Source organism: Erinaceus europaeus, chromosome 14 (genome assembly GCF_950295315.1).
Source record: "Erinaceus europaeus chromosome 14, mEriEur2.1, whole genome shotgun sequence".
Lineage (NCBI taxonomy): Eukaryota > Metazoa > Chordata > Mammalia > Eulipotyphla > Erinaceidae > Erinaceus > Erinaceus europaeus.
Window position 1 is genome coordinate 100,821,382 of NC_080175.1, and position 19,211 is coordinate 100,840,592.

Consider the following 19,211-nt stretch of genomic DNA (forward strand, 5'->3'; position numbering starts at 1 on the left):
GGACAGGCAGCGAGCTCTCACGCCACCTTCTTCCCAAGTCTCCACGTCAACCATTTCCACGTATGTCAGCAGCACAGACTTGATTCTGTCGTGGAGAGACACATATCTACCCCCCTCCACAATGCCGCTTCGCTCTGGCTTATGGTGGTGCTGGGGTCTAAACTACCCCAAGAAGTCGGTGACTGGGGTCTAACCCTACGACTCTGGGTTCTCAGACACTGGAGTCGGTGACTGGGGTCTAACCCTACGACTCTGGGTTCTCAGACACTGGAGTCGGTGACTGGGGTCTAACCCTACGACTCTGGGTTCTCAGACACTGGAGTCGGTGATTGGGGTCTAACCCTACGACTCTGGGTTCTCAGACACTGGAGTCGGTGACTGGGGTCTAACCCTACGACTCGGTTCTCAGACACTGAAGTCGGTGACTGGGGTCTAACCCTACGACTCTGGGTTCTCAGACACTGGAGTCGGTGACTGGGGTCTAACCCTACGACTCTGGGTTCTCAGACACTGGAGTCGGTGACTGGGGTCTAACCCTACGACTCTGGGTTCTCAGACACTGGAGTCGGTGACTGGGGTCTAACCCTACGACTCTGGGTTCTCAGACACTGAAGTCGGTGACTGGGGTCTAACCCTACGACTCTGGGTTCTCAGACACTGAAGTCGGTGACTGGGGTCTAACCCTACGACTCTGGGTTCTCAGACACTGAAGTCGGTGACTGGGGTCTAACCCTACGACTCTGGGTTCTCAGACACTGGAGTCGGTGACTGGGGTCTAACCCTACGACTCTGGGTTCTCAGACACTGGAGTCGGTGACTGGGGTCTAACCCTACGACTCTGGGTTCTCAGACACTGGAGTCGGTGACTGGGGTCTAACCCTACGACTCTGGGTTCTCAGACACTGGAGTCGGTGACTGGGGTCTAACCCTACGACTCTGGGTTCTCAGACACTGGAGTCGGTGACTGGGGTCTAACCCTACGACTCTGGGTTCTTAGACACTGGATCGGTGACTGGGGTCTAACCCTACGACTCGGTTCTCAGACACTGGAGTCGGTGACTGGGGTCTAACCCTACGACTCTGGGTTCTCAGACACTGGAGTCGGTGACTGGGGTCTAACCCTACGACTCTGGGTTCTCAGACACTGGAGTCGGTGACTGGGGTCTAACCCTACGACTCTGGGTTCTCAGACACTGGAGTCGGTGACTGGGGTCTAACCCTACGACTCAGTTCTCAGACACTGGAGTCGGTGACTGGGGTCTAACCCTACGACTCTGGGTTCTCAGACACTGAAGTCGGTGACTGGGGTCTAACCCTACGACTCGGTTCTCAGACACTGGAGTCGGTGGCGTAAACTTCTGTGGGAGTTCCCGGCTCAAATACATTTATTCCTTCTTTCTTTTCTTTTCTTTCCTGTTTTGCAACCAGGGTTATGGCCGGTGCTTGTTGTCTGCACTACAAATCCACTGCTCTTGGTGGCTTTTTTTTCCTCCAGTTTTTTTTTTCATTTATCTTTTCTTTTCTTTTAAAAAAATATTTATTAGAGCAGGGCACCAAAGTAAAAACCCTGTGGTGAAGGGGAGGGTGGCCGTTGGGCTTCCCAGCATGGCAGGGGTGGGTGGGGGTGGGTGCTTGGGATGGGACACAGTCTTTTGGTGGTGGGAATGGCGCTTATTAATAGGTACACTCCTATTAAAGTGTAGACATATCAACCACTATTTAATTAATATGAGGGGAAAAATTGATCATATGTCTAGAACTTCTTAAAACACAGACGGAGTCTTTCTAATACACAGGCTGAGTCTTTGATATGCTGACTCTCTCAAAGCCTAGACCAGGGAGAACAGAAGCAACCGGTGGAACAGCTACATACAAGGTGCTGGGTATTATACAGCAAACCCTAACAAAGGGACCTTTTAAAGTTAACCCAATCACCAAATAATGTGATGATAACAATCTATTGTCTTCTTGAACCCTAAGACAGCAGGAACCTCACATTTCCACTATAGAGCCTATATTTCCCCCAGTCCTGGAACCTTAGGGTGGGGCCCACCTTCCTGCATGCTCCTCTCAATTCAAATAAAATAATATTGCATCTGCCGATCACAGCCTAATCAACGCAACGAGTGCCACCTCAGCATGCTTTACCTCAGACTGTGTCCAGAGACGTCAGGCATGGAATGACAACCCTTCAGCTTCATTACTCGGGTGAGACCTTTCCTTTCATAGTATTCTCTAATTCCATTCCAGGCAGTTCACTTCCTAACAAAGTCCCAAAACCTAGATATAGACTAGGACCTGTGAGATAGAGCATATGTTCACACGTACCCATAAACTAGGGCAAAATATGTATCTGAAAGCAAAAGTACACAATAGTCTGCAAAGAGGACCCTCCCAACACTTCACCTACACTATTCCAGCCTTTAGGTCCATGATTGCTCAACAATTTGTTTGGCTTTGCATGTTAACTCTCTTTTCAGTCACCAGGTTCCATATGCCAGCAGGATGCCGACCAGACTTCCCTGGACAGACGACCCCACCAATGTGTCCTGGAGCCCCGCTTCCCCAGAGACACACCCCACTAGGGAAAGAGAGAGACAGGCTGGGAGTGTGGATCCACCTGTCAACGCCCATGTTCAGCGGGGAAGCAATTACAGAAGCCAGACCTTCCACCTTCTGCATCCCTCAATGACCCTGAGTCCATGCTCCCAGAGGGATAGAGAATGGGAAAGCTGTCAGAGGAGGGGATGGGATACGGAGATTGGGTGGTGGGAACTGTGTGGAGTTGTACCTCTCTTATCCTATGGTTTTGTTAATGTTTCCTTTCTTAAATAAAAAAAATACATACATTTATTTATTCCCTTTTGTTGCCCTTGTTGTTTATCACTGTTGTAATTATTGTTGTACCGATGAGAGAGGAGGAGAGAACCATTATGTGCCGCCGGGGGCTGAACTCAGGACCTCACGTCTGAGCGCCCACGTACCATCCACTGTGCAACCTCCTGGGCCAGAATCTTCTTTTCTTAAATGTAAAAAAGGTTTGCTATGGTTTTCCAGATGTGTTTATTGGGTTCACAGCTCACCTAAGGCGTACACAGAGAGGCAGCTGGTCTGGTCAGCTACCAGTGCGCTTTGGCGGCCCTTTATTTTTGTACCTAGGAGCCAGTTGACTTTTTCTCCGTGTTCGATGCTCAGCTTTGCTGACAGTGGAGCAGGACCTGCCTCAGCTGTGGCCGAGGCTCTGGCGTCGCCAGGCTGCCCTGCGGGCGCCGCTCTCTGCCTTCTCTCCCTGCGGGCGTGCTTTGCGGGGCTCCTTGGCCCTCTCCCCGTCTCCCTGCCGACATCCCACAACATGACCCTCCCGTCATTCCCTCCTGTGAGCAGCAAGTAGGATTCCGGCAGGAAGCAGACCTGGGAGACCCCCAGAGCGTGGCCTCTGAACCCCAATTCCTGCTCACACTTGAGTCCCGTCACCCTGAAGACTCGAACCTTTCCGTCTTCTGCACCGCAACTGAAAATGTTGCCGCAGGACGCCACAGACACGGAGTGGGCTAGAGGCGGGTTCAAGAGCTGGCCGGGCGACTGTGGGCTCTCCGGTCCTTCCGCTTCGTCCTCCTGTAAGTTTGTGATCCAGAGGGGCCGGGCTTTCTGAAGGTTCCACAGCATGACCTGCAAGGAAGAGGAAGTCGCAGTCATCGCGCTCAGCTGCCGCGCTCACCCCAGTCCCAGTACCCTCTCCATAGTCCGCCACAGGCAGCAGCTACTTCCCCAGCCAGCCACGCCAAAGGGCTCCCGTTACGGCACATGGCAGTGGGGGGACCTGCAGCTAGAACGAGAGCCAGCAGACAGCAGTCAGACAGAACCTTCAGAGGAAGGTCCTGAGTCACCGGGGGCTTTCCTGGGGCTGAGCCTACATGACTAGGCTCCTGAGGACCCTCAATTCTTTTCAGAATGAGGGCAAGAAGGGAGGGAGGGAGAAGGCAGGTAGAGCAGTGAGTAAATTCTTGGACTCTCAAGCATGAGGTCCTGAGTTCAATGCCCGGCAGCACATGTAGCAGAATGATGTTTGGTTCTGTTTCTCTTGCTCCTGCCATGCCTCTCACTAATAAGTAAATTAAAAAAATTTTTTTTTTTAATTTTAAAGTAAAGACATCAGATCCAGTCCCTTTAATTATTTTATTTATTTTATGGTGCCAGGTCCTTGCACATGTGCAACATCGTTACTTCCAAGCCAACTTTCCCCCTCGTTTCTGTTCTAGATAAAGAGGGAAGTGCTGTCACAGCACTGCTCCAAGCATCCCTGGAGCTTTGTGTGTTGTGGGGTGCAGGGCACTTCCTTGTGGTGCCGGGGTCGTGAGCACTGTAAGGCGGGTACCCTACTGGGTGGACCGTCTCACAGAGAGTGGGCTGTATAAACTGTCTTTAGCATGCCTCTTTGCTTTGAAAAAAAAATTAGGTGGTCAGGTGGTGGTGCACCTGGTTGAGCACATGTCACAGGGCACAAGGACCTGGGTTCTAGCTCCAGGTCCCCACCTGCAGGGGGAAGCTTTGCAAGTGGTGAAGCAGGGCTGCAGGTGTCTCTCTGTCTCTCTCCCTCTCTATCACCCCATCTCTCTCAATTTCTGACTGACTCTATCTAATAAATAAGGATAATAAAAAAATTTAGAACCAGGAGTCAGGTGGTGGCGCAGCAGGTTAAGTGCACATGGCACAAAGCACAAGGACCGGAGTAAGGATCCTGGTTGAGCCCCGGCTCCCCACCTGCAGGGGAGTCACTTCACAGGTGGTGAAGCAGGTCTGCAGGTGTCTGTCTTTCTCTCCCCCTCTCTGTCTTCCCCTCCTCTCTCCATGTCTCTCTGTCCTATCCAACAACGCCGACATCAACAACAATAACTACAACAACAATGGGAACAACAAGGGCGACAAAAAGGAAATTAAAAAAAAGAAAGTCTTTAAAAAAAATGTAGACCCAAGCATATGAACTCTCAAGTGTCAGGAAAGTCTTAGAGCACAGAGACAGGAAGGCGAAATGAGGCATCACTGCTGTGAGTGGAATCTCCCATGCTGCATCGGGCTGTCACGTGTACAGTGGCTCTCAACACTGACGCGTGTACTTCAGGAACTGTGGGACGGCTGGCTGAGCACAGACACGGAACACATTCAGCCCGGTCAGCCCGCTGTTCCTGTTAGCACAGTCCACTCTGCAACCCTCCAGGGCGCTCTGCCAAACCTCACCTGCATATCCAGTCCACAGGACACCAGGCTCTGAGGTCTCTGCGGCCGGAAAGCTACAGAGGAACAGATGTTGGAATGCCTCCTCAGGGACCTGCTGACTTTCTTGTTCTCCAAGTCTAGGATCTTGACGGTTCCAGAGTCGTCGGCAGCAGCCAGGAGGCTTTCGGTGTCGTTCAGCGAGAGACAGTTGATTTCTTCTTCGTTCACGTGGAAGTGGTCCAGGGGGCCTTTGAGAGACCTGACATCCAGGAGGCTGATGGTTTCCCCATGTGAGGCGTAGAGTCTGGCGGGGCAGGAGGCAGAGAACAAGACGCTGGTCACGTCAGCAGTCCCTTGGAAACGTGTATGTCCCAGCGGAGTCCCAGCTTCTGTCCAGAGTCGGAGGTCTCCACCTTCTGCTCCTGAAGCTACCAGGCCTTCTCGACTCGCGTGCAGGCAGAGGACAGGAGTAGAATGTCCACCGGTCCACTTGGCTGCCATGATGCCTAGGGAGAGTCTGTGCAGGGACGAGAAAAAACACGTCTCATGTCTTACCTAAGAGACTGACAGTAGCAGACAAAATGGAATGACTTTATTTTCTCAACTTTTATCTTTTAAGATGTCTTTATTATTAGATACAAACGCACACAGAGAGAGAGAAGAGAAAGGGGGAGGGGAGATCGAGGAGAGAGACAGAGAGACACCTGCAGCCCTGCTTCACCACCCATGAAGCTTTCCCTCTGCAGGTGGGCACCAGGGCTTGAACCTGTGTCCTTGTGCCCTGTAATCTGTGCTCAAGCACCTGCGCCGCCGCCTGGCCCAGAGACAAGATGGCGTAAGTGTCTTCCACTGAAGCATTTCAAAGACACCTGCAGTGGCCTGGGTGTGGCGCGGTGGGACCTTCGGCTCGAGGTCCCGATGCGGACCCCTGGCGTGCTGGGTGTGGTAGGGTGGTGCTCTGCTACTTTCCCTTATAAACAATGACCTAGATCTAAAGGACATCTAAAAATCGAGGAAAACGAACAGCTGAAGACCACATCCACTAGCCTCGTCCCAGGGAGGGCTGGAGAGCGCCTGGTAGGCGCACGCAGTGTTCACGGCAGACACACGGACAAGCTGACAGACAGCTGGGAGCAGGCTCACAGGGTTTGCAGTGTTCATGGCAGACACACGGACAAGCTGACAGACAGCTGAGAGCAGGCTCACAGGGTTTGCAGATTCAAGGCAGACACACGGACAAGCTGACAGACAGCTGAGAGCAGGCTCACAGGGTTTGCAGATTCACGGCAGACACACGGACAAGCTGACAGACAGCTGAGAGCAGGCTCACAGGGTTTGCAGATTCACGGCAGACACACGGACAAGCTGACAGACAGCTGAGAGCAGGCTCACAGGGTTTGCAGTGTTCAAGGCAGACACACGGACAAGCTGACAGACAGCTGAGAGCAGGCTCACAGGGTTTGCAGATTCACGGCAGACACACGGACAAGCTGACAGACAGCTGAGAGCAGGCTCACAGGGTTTGCAGATTCAAGGCAGACACATGGACAAGCTGACAGACAGCTGAGAGCAGGCTCACAGGGTTTGCAGATTCACGGCAGACACACGGACAAGCTGACAGACAGCTGAGAGCAGGCTCACAGGGTTTGCAGATTCAAGGCAGACACACGGACAAGCTGACAGACAGCTGGGAGCAGGCTCACAGGATTTGCAGATTCACGGCAGACACACGGACAAGCTGACAGACAGCTGAGAGCAGGCTCACAGGGTTTGCAGATTCAAGGCAGACACACGGACAAGCTGACAGACAGCTGAGAGCAGGCTCACAGGGTTTGCAGATTCACGGCAGACACACGGACAAGCTGACAGACAGCTGGGAGCAGGCTCACAGGGTTTGCAGATTCAAGGCAGACACACGGACAAGCTGACAGACAGCTGGGAGCAGGCTCACAGGGTTTGCAGATTCACGGCAGACGCTCGTACCCGCCCGGTGCAGAGCTGAAGCCATCAGTGCGCGTTAGTGTGCCTCGTCTTCTCTAGTTTCTAACACATCTTCTCCACTTCAGTGAACTAGTCCCAATTTGGGGAATTCCACTTTCTCACACTCCACAGGCCCAGGCAGGACAGAGGAGCTGACTCTGTGCAGCACACGAGCACTGGCGCGACATGGCGGCACGTCTCCTTGCTTCTGTCACACTGGTCACGCTGTGCCAACAGCTCGCCCACGGTCTCAGGCCTGGTGCTGGTCTCCCAGGAGCCTTTGCTGCTATCTCTCTCTTCTTAATTTTTTCCCTCTATTTATTTATTCATTCCTTTTTATTGCCCTTGTTTTATTGTTGTAGTTATTGCTGTTGTTATTGATGTGGTCATTGTTGGACAGGACAGAGAGAAATGGAGAGAGATGGGGAAGACAGAGAGGAGGAGAGAAAGACAGACACCTGCAGACCTGCTTCGCCGCCTGTGAAGCGACTCCCCTGCAGGTGGGAAGCCAGGGGCTCGAACCGGGATCCTTACACCGGTCCTTGATCTTTGCGCCACCTGCGCTTAACTCGCTGCGCTACCGCCCGACTCCCTTTTCCACTCTTTTTCACTTTAATTTGCTAGGACAAAGAAGCTGAGAAAGGAGACAGACAGACAGAGAGACACTTGAAGCCCTGCTCCACCACTTGTGACTCTTTTGCACTGCAGGTGGGACCAGGGGCTTGAACCCGGGTCCCTGTGCACTGTAACACGAGCACTTAGCCAAGTGCACCACCGCCCGGCCCCCCTTCTCTCTTTTGATCAATCAATATTTGCTAACGATAGAGAGAGGACAGTGAGACCGAGAGCCTCCCTCTGGCATAAGCAATGCTTGGGGCTCAGCTCTAGACCTGTGTCTCCAAGCCCAGCACTCTGAATACTGCACAGCGTCCTGAGCCGCTCCCCCAAAACACAGCAAAGAAATCGTATCAGGGAAGTGGTTCTACAGGACCATGTGTAAGGCTCTGGGCTCATGTTCAGCACGTTAAAAAGAGGCAGGTGCCTGGCTGCATATCTGCTGGGTTACTGGTTACAGGCTGTGTGTGGGTCTGCTGGTTAATCAGCACTGTCAGCTCTGGCTTATGGTGTGTCTGCTGGGTTACTGGTTACAGGCTGTGTGTGGGTTTGTTTGCTGGTTAATCAGCACTGTCAGCTCTGGTTTATGGTGCCGCAGGGGCTGGGACCTGAGACTTTGGAGCCGGCCCCAGGCAAGCGTCTCTTTGCATAACCACCAAAGCTATCTTCTGTACTTCTAAATCCCTCACAGTCTTGTCAGTAAAGGTTACCTCAGAGGGAGAATCAAACAAAACAGAGAGAAACAGCTTGACACAGAGGAAACCAGCCTGAGACTCAGAGGGCAGTGCAGACAGGGCCTGCTGACAGACGCTAAATTCAGTGTCGCGTGACAGGACTCAAGATTCGCCAAGTGTTCCAGCGAAGTCGGGTAACAGGGACCCTTAGCACAGCTCAGAAACGAAGTCGGGTAACAGGGACACTTAGCACAGCTCAGAAACACTTAGCACAGCTTTGTCACTTTATTCAGGCCGAGCGGTTCTCGCTGGCTGTTAATACAACATTGTTGTAAGACAATACAACATCTGACCTCCAAGTCTGAAGACTGAACTGACTACTAACAAGGTCCCTTCTGGAGGCTAAGCTGTCGCGCATGGTTAAGAGCAAGGATCCTGGGAGGCGGGCGGTGGCGTAGCGGGTTAAGTGCAAGTGGTGCAAAGCGCAAGGACCGGCGTGAGGTTCCCGGTTTGAACCCCCGGTTCCCCACCTGCAGGGGAGTCGGTTCACAGGCGCCCCAGGACAGTGGATTGGTAGTTCAGGCACAGAGCCCCAGCAATAACCCTGGAGGCAAACAAACAAAGCACAAAAATCAAGAAGCTCTCCAGTTACACACACATATAATTTTTATTATTTTTTTTAAGCCAGAGCATTACTTAACTCTGGCGTGTGGTGGTGCTGGGGACTCAGCAGGGGACCTCCTGAGCCTCAAGCATCTAACCCCCCCCCTTTTTAAAAAAAAATATTTATTCCCTTTTGTTGGGTTTTTACTGTTGTTGTTGGATAGGACAGAGAGAAATGGAGAGAGGAGGGGAAGACAGAGAGGGGGAGAGAAAGACAGACACCTGCAGACCTGCTTCACCGCCTGGGAAGCGACTCCCCTGCAGGTGGGGAGCCGGGGGCTCGAACCGGGATTCTTACACTGGTCCTTGCGCTTTGCGCCACCTGCGCTTCACCCGCTGCGCCACCGCCCGACTCCTGCATCTCGGCCTTTTTGTGTGACTATTACGCTGTCTCCCTAGCCCAAGTTGCACATCACTTTGTTCACGAGTCTCCAGTACTGATTATTCTCTAAGAGCTTCAGACCTGCTAGGATGAATCAAAGTACAGAACGGCACTCTACCTTTCTAGTGCTAGTGTTGGATTCTTTTTTTTTTTTTTTTTCTCTTTCTTAACCAGAGCCCTGCTCAGCTCTGGCTTATGATGGTACTGGAGACTGAAGCTGAGACCTTGGCGCCTCAGGCAGGAGTCTCTTTGCAAAACCATTGTGCTGTCTCTGCAGCCCTGGGCCACGTGGCTAGGACACTGAGTTTATAAATAAGCTCAAGGTCTCAAATTCCACGCCCAGCACTGCATATGCACTGAAGTAATGTTCTTGCTCTCTGGCATAAATAAACACATCTTTAAAATGACAAATAAAACAAGAAGAGACAGAATTGTTAGTACTTCTATTTCTCCACGGTGGGGCTACTCACAGATTATATAAATAAATGCCGATTGGGAGGGAAAAGTATTAGCAAGTTGTCTTCCTAATTTTTTTCTTTTTTAAAATTTATTTATTATTGGATAGAGACAGAAATTGAAAGGGGAGATACAGAGGGAGAGAGACAGAGACACACCTGCAGCCCTGCTTCACCATTTGTAAAGCTTCTCTCTGCAGGTGGGGGTGGGTCTTTCTAATTATTTTCTAGAAAAAGATTGTACTAGAATTCATTGTAACTGTGGGTCTGTTAATCTCACAAGACCAGGGTAGACTCAACTTTAACGTCTGTGTATGAGAATGGAAAACAAAATTGTAATCTCTACATCAAAAGATATTTACTGGTCAGTCTTTTTCAGAGCACTGCTCAAGTCTGGCTTACGGTGGCACAAGGGATGGAATCTGGGACCTTGGAGCCTCAGGCATGAGAATCTCCCCACAGAACTGTTAGCAATCTACCCCCGCCTGATCAAAGTATTTCTTATAAACTTAAGACAGCTGGGTTCAAGCCCCCACTCTCGCCCACCTGCAGAGGGAGTTTTACGAGTGGTGAAGCAGGGCTGCAGGTGTCTCTCCCTCTCTATGTCCCCCTACTTGTCTGATGTCTGGCTGCCTGTATCCAGTAAATAAAAACTTTAAAACAAAACAACAAGACAACCAGGACAGAACCTATTGGTAGTGAACATGTAACCATAGTAACCATAGTGCCCTGCATAGTGTGATCAGTCAGAGACGTATGTACACGTAGGATAAGACGTCAACCCAAACCTGACTGGCCAGTGGAGATGTGACTTTGAAACCAGAGGCAAAGCTCAGTGTAAGCAGAGGCTCAGAAACCAGCGGGATGAAGTGCCTTCACCGTTACTGACCCGGATGCTGCCGGTGCTGCGAAAGACTTAAGCACACACGGCCAGGCCAAGTAACCGCTGCCCCAGCTTCCAGGGACCCTCGCGGACAAAGGGCCTCCAGTCCGGCAACACAGCGGGTGGTGACCACGTCATGAGCCTTACCTGCAAACAGCTATTTAAGGAGAGAGATCGGGTTGACTGTGTGTTGTGTGAATAGTGTGACCTTTCTCTGGCATCTAAAGTAAGTAAAAAAAAATATTGGCTAACCCCGACACGCTCTCCGAGTGAGTCCTTGCTCTAATTCCTTGCTCGCGACACTATTGTAAGAAGTGTTAAGGGCCCGGGTGGTGGTGCACCTGGTTGAGCGCATGTTACAATGTGCAAGGATCCAGGTTCAAGTCTCCGGTCCGTACCTGCAAAAGGAAAGCTTCATGAGTGGTGAAGCAGTATAGCAGGTGTCTCTCTCACCCTCTCTATCTCCTCCTTCCTCTTTGATTTCTGGCTGTCTCTATCCAATAAAATAATAAAAAAAAAAAGTGTTGAGTTGGGGAAGTCAAAGAAAGCTTTATACTGAAACTTTTTTTTTTTTTTTTGCCTCCAGGGCTATCACTGTGGGTCGGTGTCTGCACCACAAATCCACTGCTCCTGGAGGTTGTGGTTATTATTATTGTTGTTACTGATGTCATCGTTGTTGTATAGGACAAAGAAATGGAGACAGGATGGGAAGAGACACCTGCAAACCTGCTTCGCCGCCTGTGAAGCGACTCCCCTGCAGGTGGGGAGCTGGGGGATCGAGGATTAGGCACCATGTGCACTTAACCCGCTGTGCTACTGCCTGGCCCCCTATACTGAACTTTTAATTTCAATCAGTATTTACCACAGAGTATTAATCACTTATTCAAACGGAATGCCAGAAAATTTGGTATCCCTACTTGGTCTACAAAATTAAATTGTTTTTACTTGAAATATATTTAAAAATCACAATCAGAAAAAGGCTGTGTAGATGACTTAAGAGAACGGAACCCAAGACTTTCATAAGTAGGGTCCTGGCTTCAGTCTCTGTCACCACACGTGCCAGGGATGTGCCCGTCTCTCATATGCTTTTTTAAAAAGTGGTGAAACAGACTGCTGTGTTCGAAGCCAATAGGGGAAAATGCTAATAAGCCTGGGCTAAGCTGTCTTCCAGAAATGAGCTGTCCACTGCCTTTCTGCTGCCGGGACTGGAAAGCCTGCCAGGAAGGGAGTCGCAGGTGTGTTGTGTGGAAGGATGTGGACAAGCCCACATTCAGGAACCCAGCCGACAGGCTTCTCTTGTCAGCCAGAGGCGGGTGCCTAAGAGGTCAGCACAGAGATGAGTCACGGCCGTTGTCAATCATTTAATCAGGAGGCATGTGCCTCCCTTTCAGAGCTACTGAGATCACGGTGAGGCAGCTGGGGCATCTGGGAGCCCGGGATGGCTGGCAGTTCTGTAGAGAAAAGGGGGAAGGGGAGGGCTAGACAGCACATGGTTCTGCAGAGATGCTCAGCTCAGGCCTGAGGCTCCAGAGTCCCAGGTTCAATCCCCTGCACCACCATCAGCCAGAGCTGAATGGAGAACTGGGGGAAAAAAAAAAGAAAAAGGAAGAGAATAAAAGGAGGAGACACACACACTCCTAGAGACTCTCCATCTGTCCCTTGATATCTGCCTGTGAAAGCCTCTTCATGGATCAGACGAGATGAGCGCTGAAATGATTTCACTAGGTCCTTAAAGGTGGCGCCTCACCCACTCCACGACAAGACAGGATAAAGGCCAAGTCCTTAGTAACAATATACACACTGCGCTCCAGTCACACCTCCTCTTAATCATTTGATCAACTGTGCCTGCAAACTCTTTTTACATTTTTATTTATATATTTGATTTTTTAAAATTACCTTTATTTATTGGATAGAGACAGCCAGAAATCAAGAGGGAAGGGGAAACAGAGACACCTGCAGCCCTGCTTCACCACTGCAGGCGGGGACTGGGGGCTTGAACTCAGATCCTCATGCACTGTAATATGTGTGTTCAACTAGGTGAGCCACCAGCCGGCCCCTATGAGTATTTTAGTGAAAGCAACACCCCCGCCCCCAGAGTTCCGCTCAAGCTTTGGTTTACAGTGGTGCTGGGGACTGAACCTGGGATCTGAGAACCTGTGGAGGAAAGCCTTTGGGGACCACCACGCTGTCTCCCCGGCCCAGTCACTGCTCCTATCAGACGGGCGGCCTCTGCCTCACTGGAGGAAAAGGAAACACACGAGATGAAAGCAGCTCAAGGGCTTTTCCAGACTCGGCCACTCGCTTCTGGAAGACAGACGACTAAAACTCACTGGCCTGAAGCTGCTCAGTGAATCAAGTTCCTATACTTGAAAGAGAGGGGGGCGGGCGGTGGCGCAGCGGGTGAAGCGCACGTGGCGCAAGGCGCAAGGACCGGCGGAAGGACCCCGATTCGAGCCCCCGGCTCCCCACCTGCAGGGGAGTCACTTCATGGGCGGTGAAGCAGGTCTGCAGGTGTCTGTCTTTCTCTCCCTCTCTGTCTTCCCCTCCTCTCTCCATCTCTCTCTGTCCTATCCAACAACAATGACATCAATAACAACAACAACAACAATTGAAAAAAAAGAAAGACTTTAAACACAAACAAGCTGGAAGCGCACGAGCCCCGCCCTGCCCTGGCCTGAGCAGCCGCAGGGAGCCTTCCGCTCCCACCCGGGTGGAGACCTGTTAGGAACCTGTGAGGATGTGCTTGAGCTTGGCAGGGCTTGAGTCTGAGGGGTGCGTCCATCCTGTTAGTTTCTCTCTCTACCGAGAGGTTGAGCAAGGAGGAACAGTAGAACCCCAAAGGTGTGCCTCCTCCTATCAGACTTCCCGTCTCACAAAGCCCCCGCACTCCTGATACTAATACTATGGCCGTTAGATAAAAAGAAAGGGGAAGACGTGGGGCATGGCGCCCTGCTCCGTGGCTGATGCTGTCCTCTATTTCCATCATCACTGTTTTGCCTGAGACAAGCCCTGCCTGCAGGGCACTGGTTTACCCCACTGGTTAGAACCTTCGCAACAGCTGAATGACACGGACACACTCTGGACACACTCTGAATGACGCGGACACACTCTGAATGACGCAGACACACTCTGAATGACGCGGACACACTCTGAATGACGCGGGCACACTCTGAATGACGCGGGCACACTCTGAATGACGCGGACACACTCTGAATGACGCGGACACACTCTGAATGACGCAGACACACTCTGAATGACGCGGACACACTCTGAATGACGCGGGCACACTCTGAATGACGCGGACACACTCTGAATGACACGGACACACTCTGAATGACACGGACACACTCTGAATGACGCGGGCACACTCTGAATGATGCAGACACACTCTGAATGACGCGGACACACTCTGAATGACGCGGGCACACTCTGAATGACACGGACACACTCTGAATGACGCGGACACACTCTGAATGACGCGGGCACACTCTGAATGACGCAGACACACTCTGAATGACGCGGACACACTCTGAATGACGCGGGCACACTCTGAATGACGCAGACACACTCTGAATGACGCGGACACACTGAATGACGCGGGCACACTCTGAATGACGCGGACACACTCTGAATGACGCGGGCACACTCTGAATGACGCGGACACACTCTGAATGACGCGGGCACACTCTGAATGACGCGGACACACTCTGAATGACGCGGGCACACTCTGAATGACACGGACACACTCTGAATGACACGGACACACTCTGGACACACTCTGAATGACGCGGACACACTCTGAATGACGCGGGCACACTCTGAATGACGCGGACACACTCTGAATGACGCGGGCACACTCTGAATGACACGGACACACTCTGAATGACGCAGACACACTCTGAATGACGCAGACACACTCTGAATGACGCGGACACACTCTGAATGACGCAGACACACTCTGAATGACACGGACACACTCTGAATGACGCGGACACACTCTGAATGACGCGGACACACTCTGAATGACACGGACACACTCTGTATGACGCGGACACACTCTGAATGACGCGGACACACTCTGAATGACGCGGACACACTCTGAATGACGCGGACACACTCTGAATGACACGGACACACTCTGAATGACACGGACACACTCTGAATGACACGGACACACTCTGGACACACTCTGAATGACGCGGACACACTCTGAATGACACGGACACACTCTGAATGACACGGACACACTCTGGACACACTCTGAATGACGCGGACACACTCTGAATGACGCGGGCACACTCTGAATGACACGGACACACTCTGAATGACGCGGACACACTCTGAATGACGCGGACACACTCTGAATGACACGGACACACTCTGTATGACGCGGACACACTCTGAATGACGCGGACACACTCTGAATGACGCGGACACACTCTGAATGACGCGGACACACTCTGAATGACACGGACACACTCTGAATGACACGGACACACTCTGAATGACACGGACACACTCTGGACACACTCTGAATGACGCGGACACACTCTGAATGACGCGGGCACACTCTGAATGACGCGGACACACTCTGAATGACGCAGACACACTCTGAATGACGCGGACACACTCTGAATGACGCAGACACACTCTGAATGACACGGACACACTCTGAATGACGCGGACACACTCTGAATGACGCGGACACACTCTGAATGACACGGACACACTCTGAATGACGCGGACACACTCTGAATGACACGGACACACTCTGAATGACGCGGACACACTCTGAATGACACGGACACACTCTGTATGACGCGGACACACTCTGTATGACGCGGACACACTCTGTAAGACGCGGACACACGGTGAATGACGCGGACACACTCTGTATGACGCGGGCACACTCTGAATGACACGGACACACTCTGTATGATGCGGACACACGGTGAATGACGCGGACACACTCTGTATGACGCGGACACACGGTGAATGACGCGGACACACTCTGTATGACGCGGACACACTCTGTATGACGCGGACACACTCTGAATGACGCGGGCACACTCTGAATGACACGGACACACTCTGAATGACGCAGACACACTCTGAATGACGCGGACACACTCTGAATGACGCGGACACACTCTGAATGACACGGACACACTCTGTATGACGCGGACACACTCTGTATGACGCGGACACACTCTGTAAGACGCGGACACACTCTGTATGACGCGGACACACTCTGAATGACGCGGACACACTCTGAATGACGCGGGCACACTCTGAATGACGCGGACACACTCTGAATGACGCGGGCACACTCTGAATGACACGGACACACTCTGAATGACGCAGACACACTCTGAATGACGCAGACACACTCTGAATGACGCGGACACACTCTGAATGACGCAGACACACTCTGAATGACGCAGACACACTCTGAATGACGCGGACACACTCTGAATGACGCAGACACACTCTGAATGACACGGACACACTCTGAATGACGCGGACACACTCTGAATGACGCGGACACACTCTGAATGACACGGACACACTCTGTATGACGCGGACACACTCTGAATGACGCGGACACACTCTGAATGACGCGGACACACTCTGAATGACGCGGACACACTCTGAATGACACGGACACACTCTGAATGACACGGACACACTCTGAATGACACGGACACACTCTGGACACACTCTGAATGACGCGGACACACTCTGAATGACGCGGACACACTCTGAATGACGCGGGCACACTCTGAATGACACGGACACACTCTGAATGACGCAGACACACTCTGAATGACGCAGACACACTCTGAATGACGCGGACACACTCTGAATGACGCAGACACACTCTGAATGACACGGACACACTCTGAATGACGCGGACACACTCTGAATGACGCGGACACACTCTGAATGACGCGGACACACTCTGAATGACACGGACACACTCTGAATGACACGGACACACTCTGAATGACACGGACACACTCTGGACACACTCTGAATGACGCGGACACACTCTGAATGACGCGGACACACTCTGAATGACGCGGGCACACTCTGAATGACACGGACACACTCTGAATGACGCAGACACACTCTGAATGACGCAGACACACTCTGAATGACGCGGACACACTCTGAATGACGCAGACACACTCTGAATGACACGGACACACTCTGAATGACGCGGACACACTCTGAATGACGCGGACACACTCTGAATGACACGGACACACTCTGAATGACGCGGGCACACTCTGAATGACGCGGACACACTCTGAATGACACGGACACACTCTGAATGACACGGACACACTCTGAATGACGCGGACACACTCTGTATGACGCGGACACACTCTGTAAGACGCGGACACACGGTGAATGACGCGGACACACTCTGTATGACGCGGGCACACTCTGAATGACACGGACACACTCTGTATGACGCGGACACACTCTGTATGACGCGGACACACTCTGTAAGACGCGGACACACGGTGAATGACGCGGACACACTCTGTATGACGCGGGCACACTCTGAATGACACGGACACACTCTGTATGATGCGGACACACGGTGAATGACGCGGACACACTCTGTATGACGCGGACACACGGTGAATGACGCGGACACACTCTGTATGACGCGGACACACTCTGTATGACGCGGACACACTCTGAATGACGCGGGCACACTCTGAATGACACGGACACACTCTGAATGACGCGGACACACTCTGAATGACGCGGACACACTCTGAATGACGCAGACACACTCTGAATGACACGGACACACTCTGTATGACGCGGACACACTCTGTATGACGCGGACACACTCTGTAAGACGCGGACACACGGTGAATGACGCGGACACACTCTGTATGACGCGGACACACTCTGTATGACGCGGACACACTCTGTATGACGCGGACACACTCTGAATGACGCGGACACACTCTGAATGACACGGACACACTCTGGACACACTCTGAATGACGCGGACACACTCTGGACACACTCTGAATGACGCGGACACACTCTGAATGACGCAGACACACTCTGAATGACACGGACACACTCTGGACACACTCTGAATGACGCGGACACACTCTGAATGACGCAGACACACTCTGAACGACGCGGACACACTCTGAATGACGCGGGCACACTCTGAATGACGCGGACACACTCTGTATGACGCGGACACACTCTGAATGACGCGGACACACTCTGAATGACGCGGACACACTCTGAATGACACGGACACACTCTGAATGACGCGGACACACTCTGTATGACGCGGGCACACTCTGAATGACACGGACACACTCTGAATGACGCGGACACACTCTGTATGACGCGGACACACTCTGTATGACGCGGACACACGGTGAATGACGCGGACACACTCTGTATGACGCGGGCACACTCTGTATGACGCGGGCACACTCTGAATGACGCGGGCACACTCTGAATGACACGGACACACTCTGTATGACGCGGACACACTCTGTATGACGCGGACACACGGTGAATGACGCGGACACACTCTGAATGACGCGGACACACGGTGAATGACACGGACACACTCTGAATGACACGGACACACTCTGTATGACGCGGACACACTCTGAATGACGCGGGCACACTCTGAATGACACGGACACACTCTGAATGACGCGGACACACTCTGAATGACGCGGACACACTCTGAATGACGCAGACACACTCTGAATGACACGGACACACTCTGTATGACGCGGACACACTCTGTATGACGCGGACACACTCTGTAAGACGCGGACACACGGTGAATGACGCGGACACACTCTGTATGACGCGGACACACTCTGTATGACGCGGACACACTCTGTATGACGCGGACACACTCTGAATGACGCGGACACACTCTGAATGACGCGGACACACTCTGGACACACTCTGAATGACGCGGACACACTCTGAATGACGCAGACACACTCTGAATGACGCAGACACACTCTGAATGACACGGACACACTCTGGACACACTCTGAATGACGCGGACACACTCTGAATGACGCAGACACACTCTGAATGACACGGACACACTCTGGACACACTCTGAATGACGCGGACACACTCTGAATGACGCAGACACACTCTGAACGACGCGGACACACTCTGAATGACGCGGACACACTCTGTATGACGCGGACACACTCTGAATGACGCGGACACACTCTGAATGACGCGGACACACTCTGAATGACACGGACACACTCTGAATGACGCGGACACACTCTGTATGACGCGGACACACTCTGTAT

General features: G+C 52.1%; 1 protein-coding gene across 2 annotated transcripts in view; it reads right to left on the minus strand.

Moving 5' to 3' along the window:
* The window catches only part of WDR53 (WD repeat domain 53), a 30,114-nt gene extending 21,027 nt beyond the window's left edge, over positions 1 to 9,087 (minus strand). Inside the window, exons 1-3 of one of the 2 annotated variants that reach the window (XM_060172206.1) lie at positions 9,014 to 9,087; positions 5,236 to 5,731; positions 3,490 to 3,669 (exon numbers count right to left, since the gene is read on the minus strand). In XM_060172206.1, coding sequence (XP_060028189.1) covers positions 3,490 to 3,669; positions 5,236 to 5,715 — 660 coding nt within the window. In that variant the 5' untranslated portion in view covers positions 5,716 to 5,731; positions 9,014 to 9,087. Of the gene's footprint in view, positions 1 to 3,039; positions 3,670 to 5,235; positions 5,732 to 9,013 lie in introns of those variants that run through there. The other variant, XM_007537836.3, reaches the window with a different exon arrangement.
* Positions 9,088 to 19,211: the final 10,124 nt, after the last annotated feature.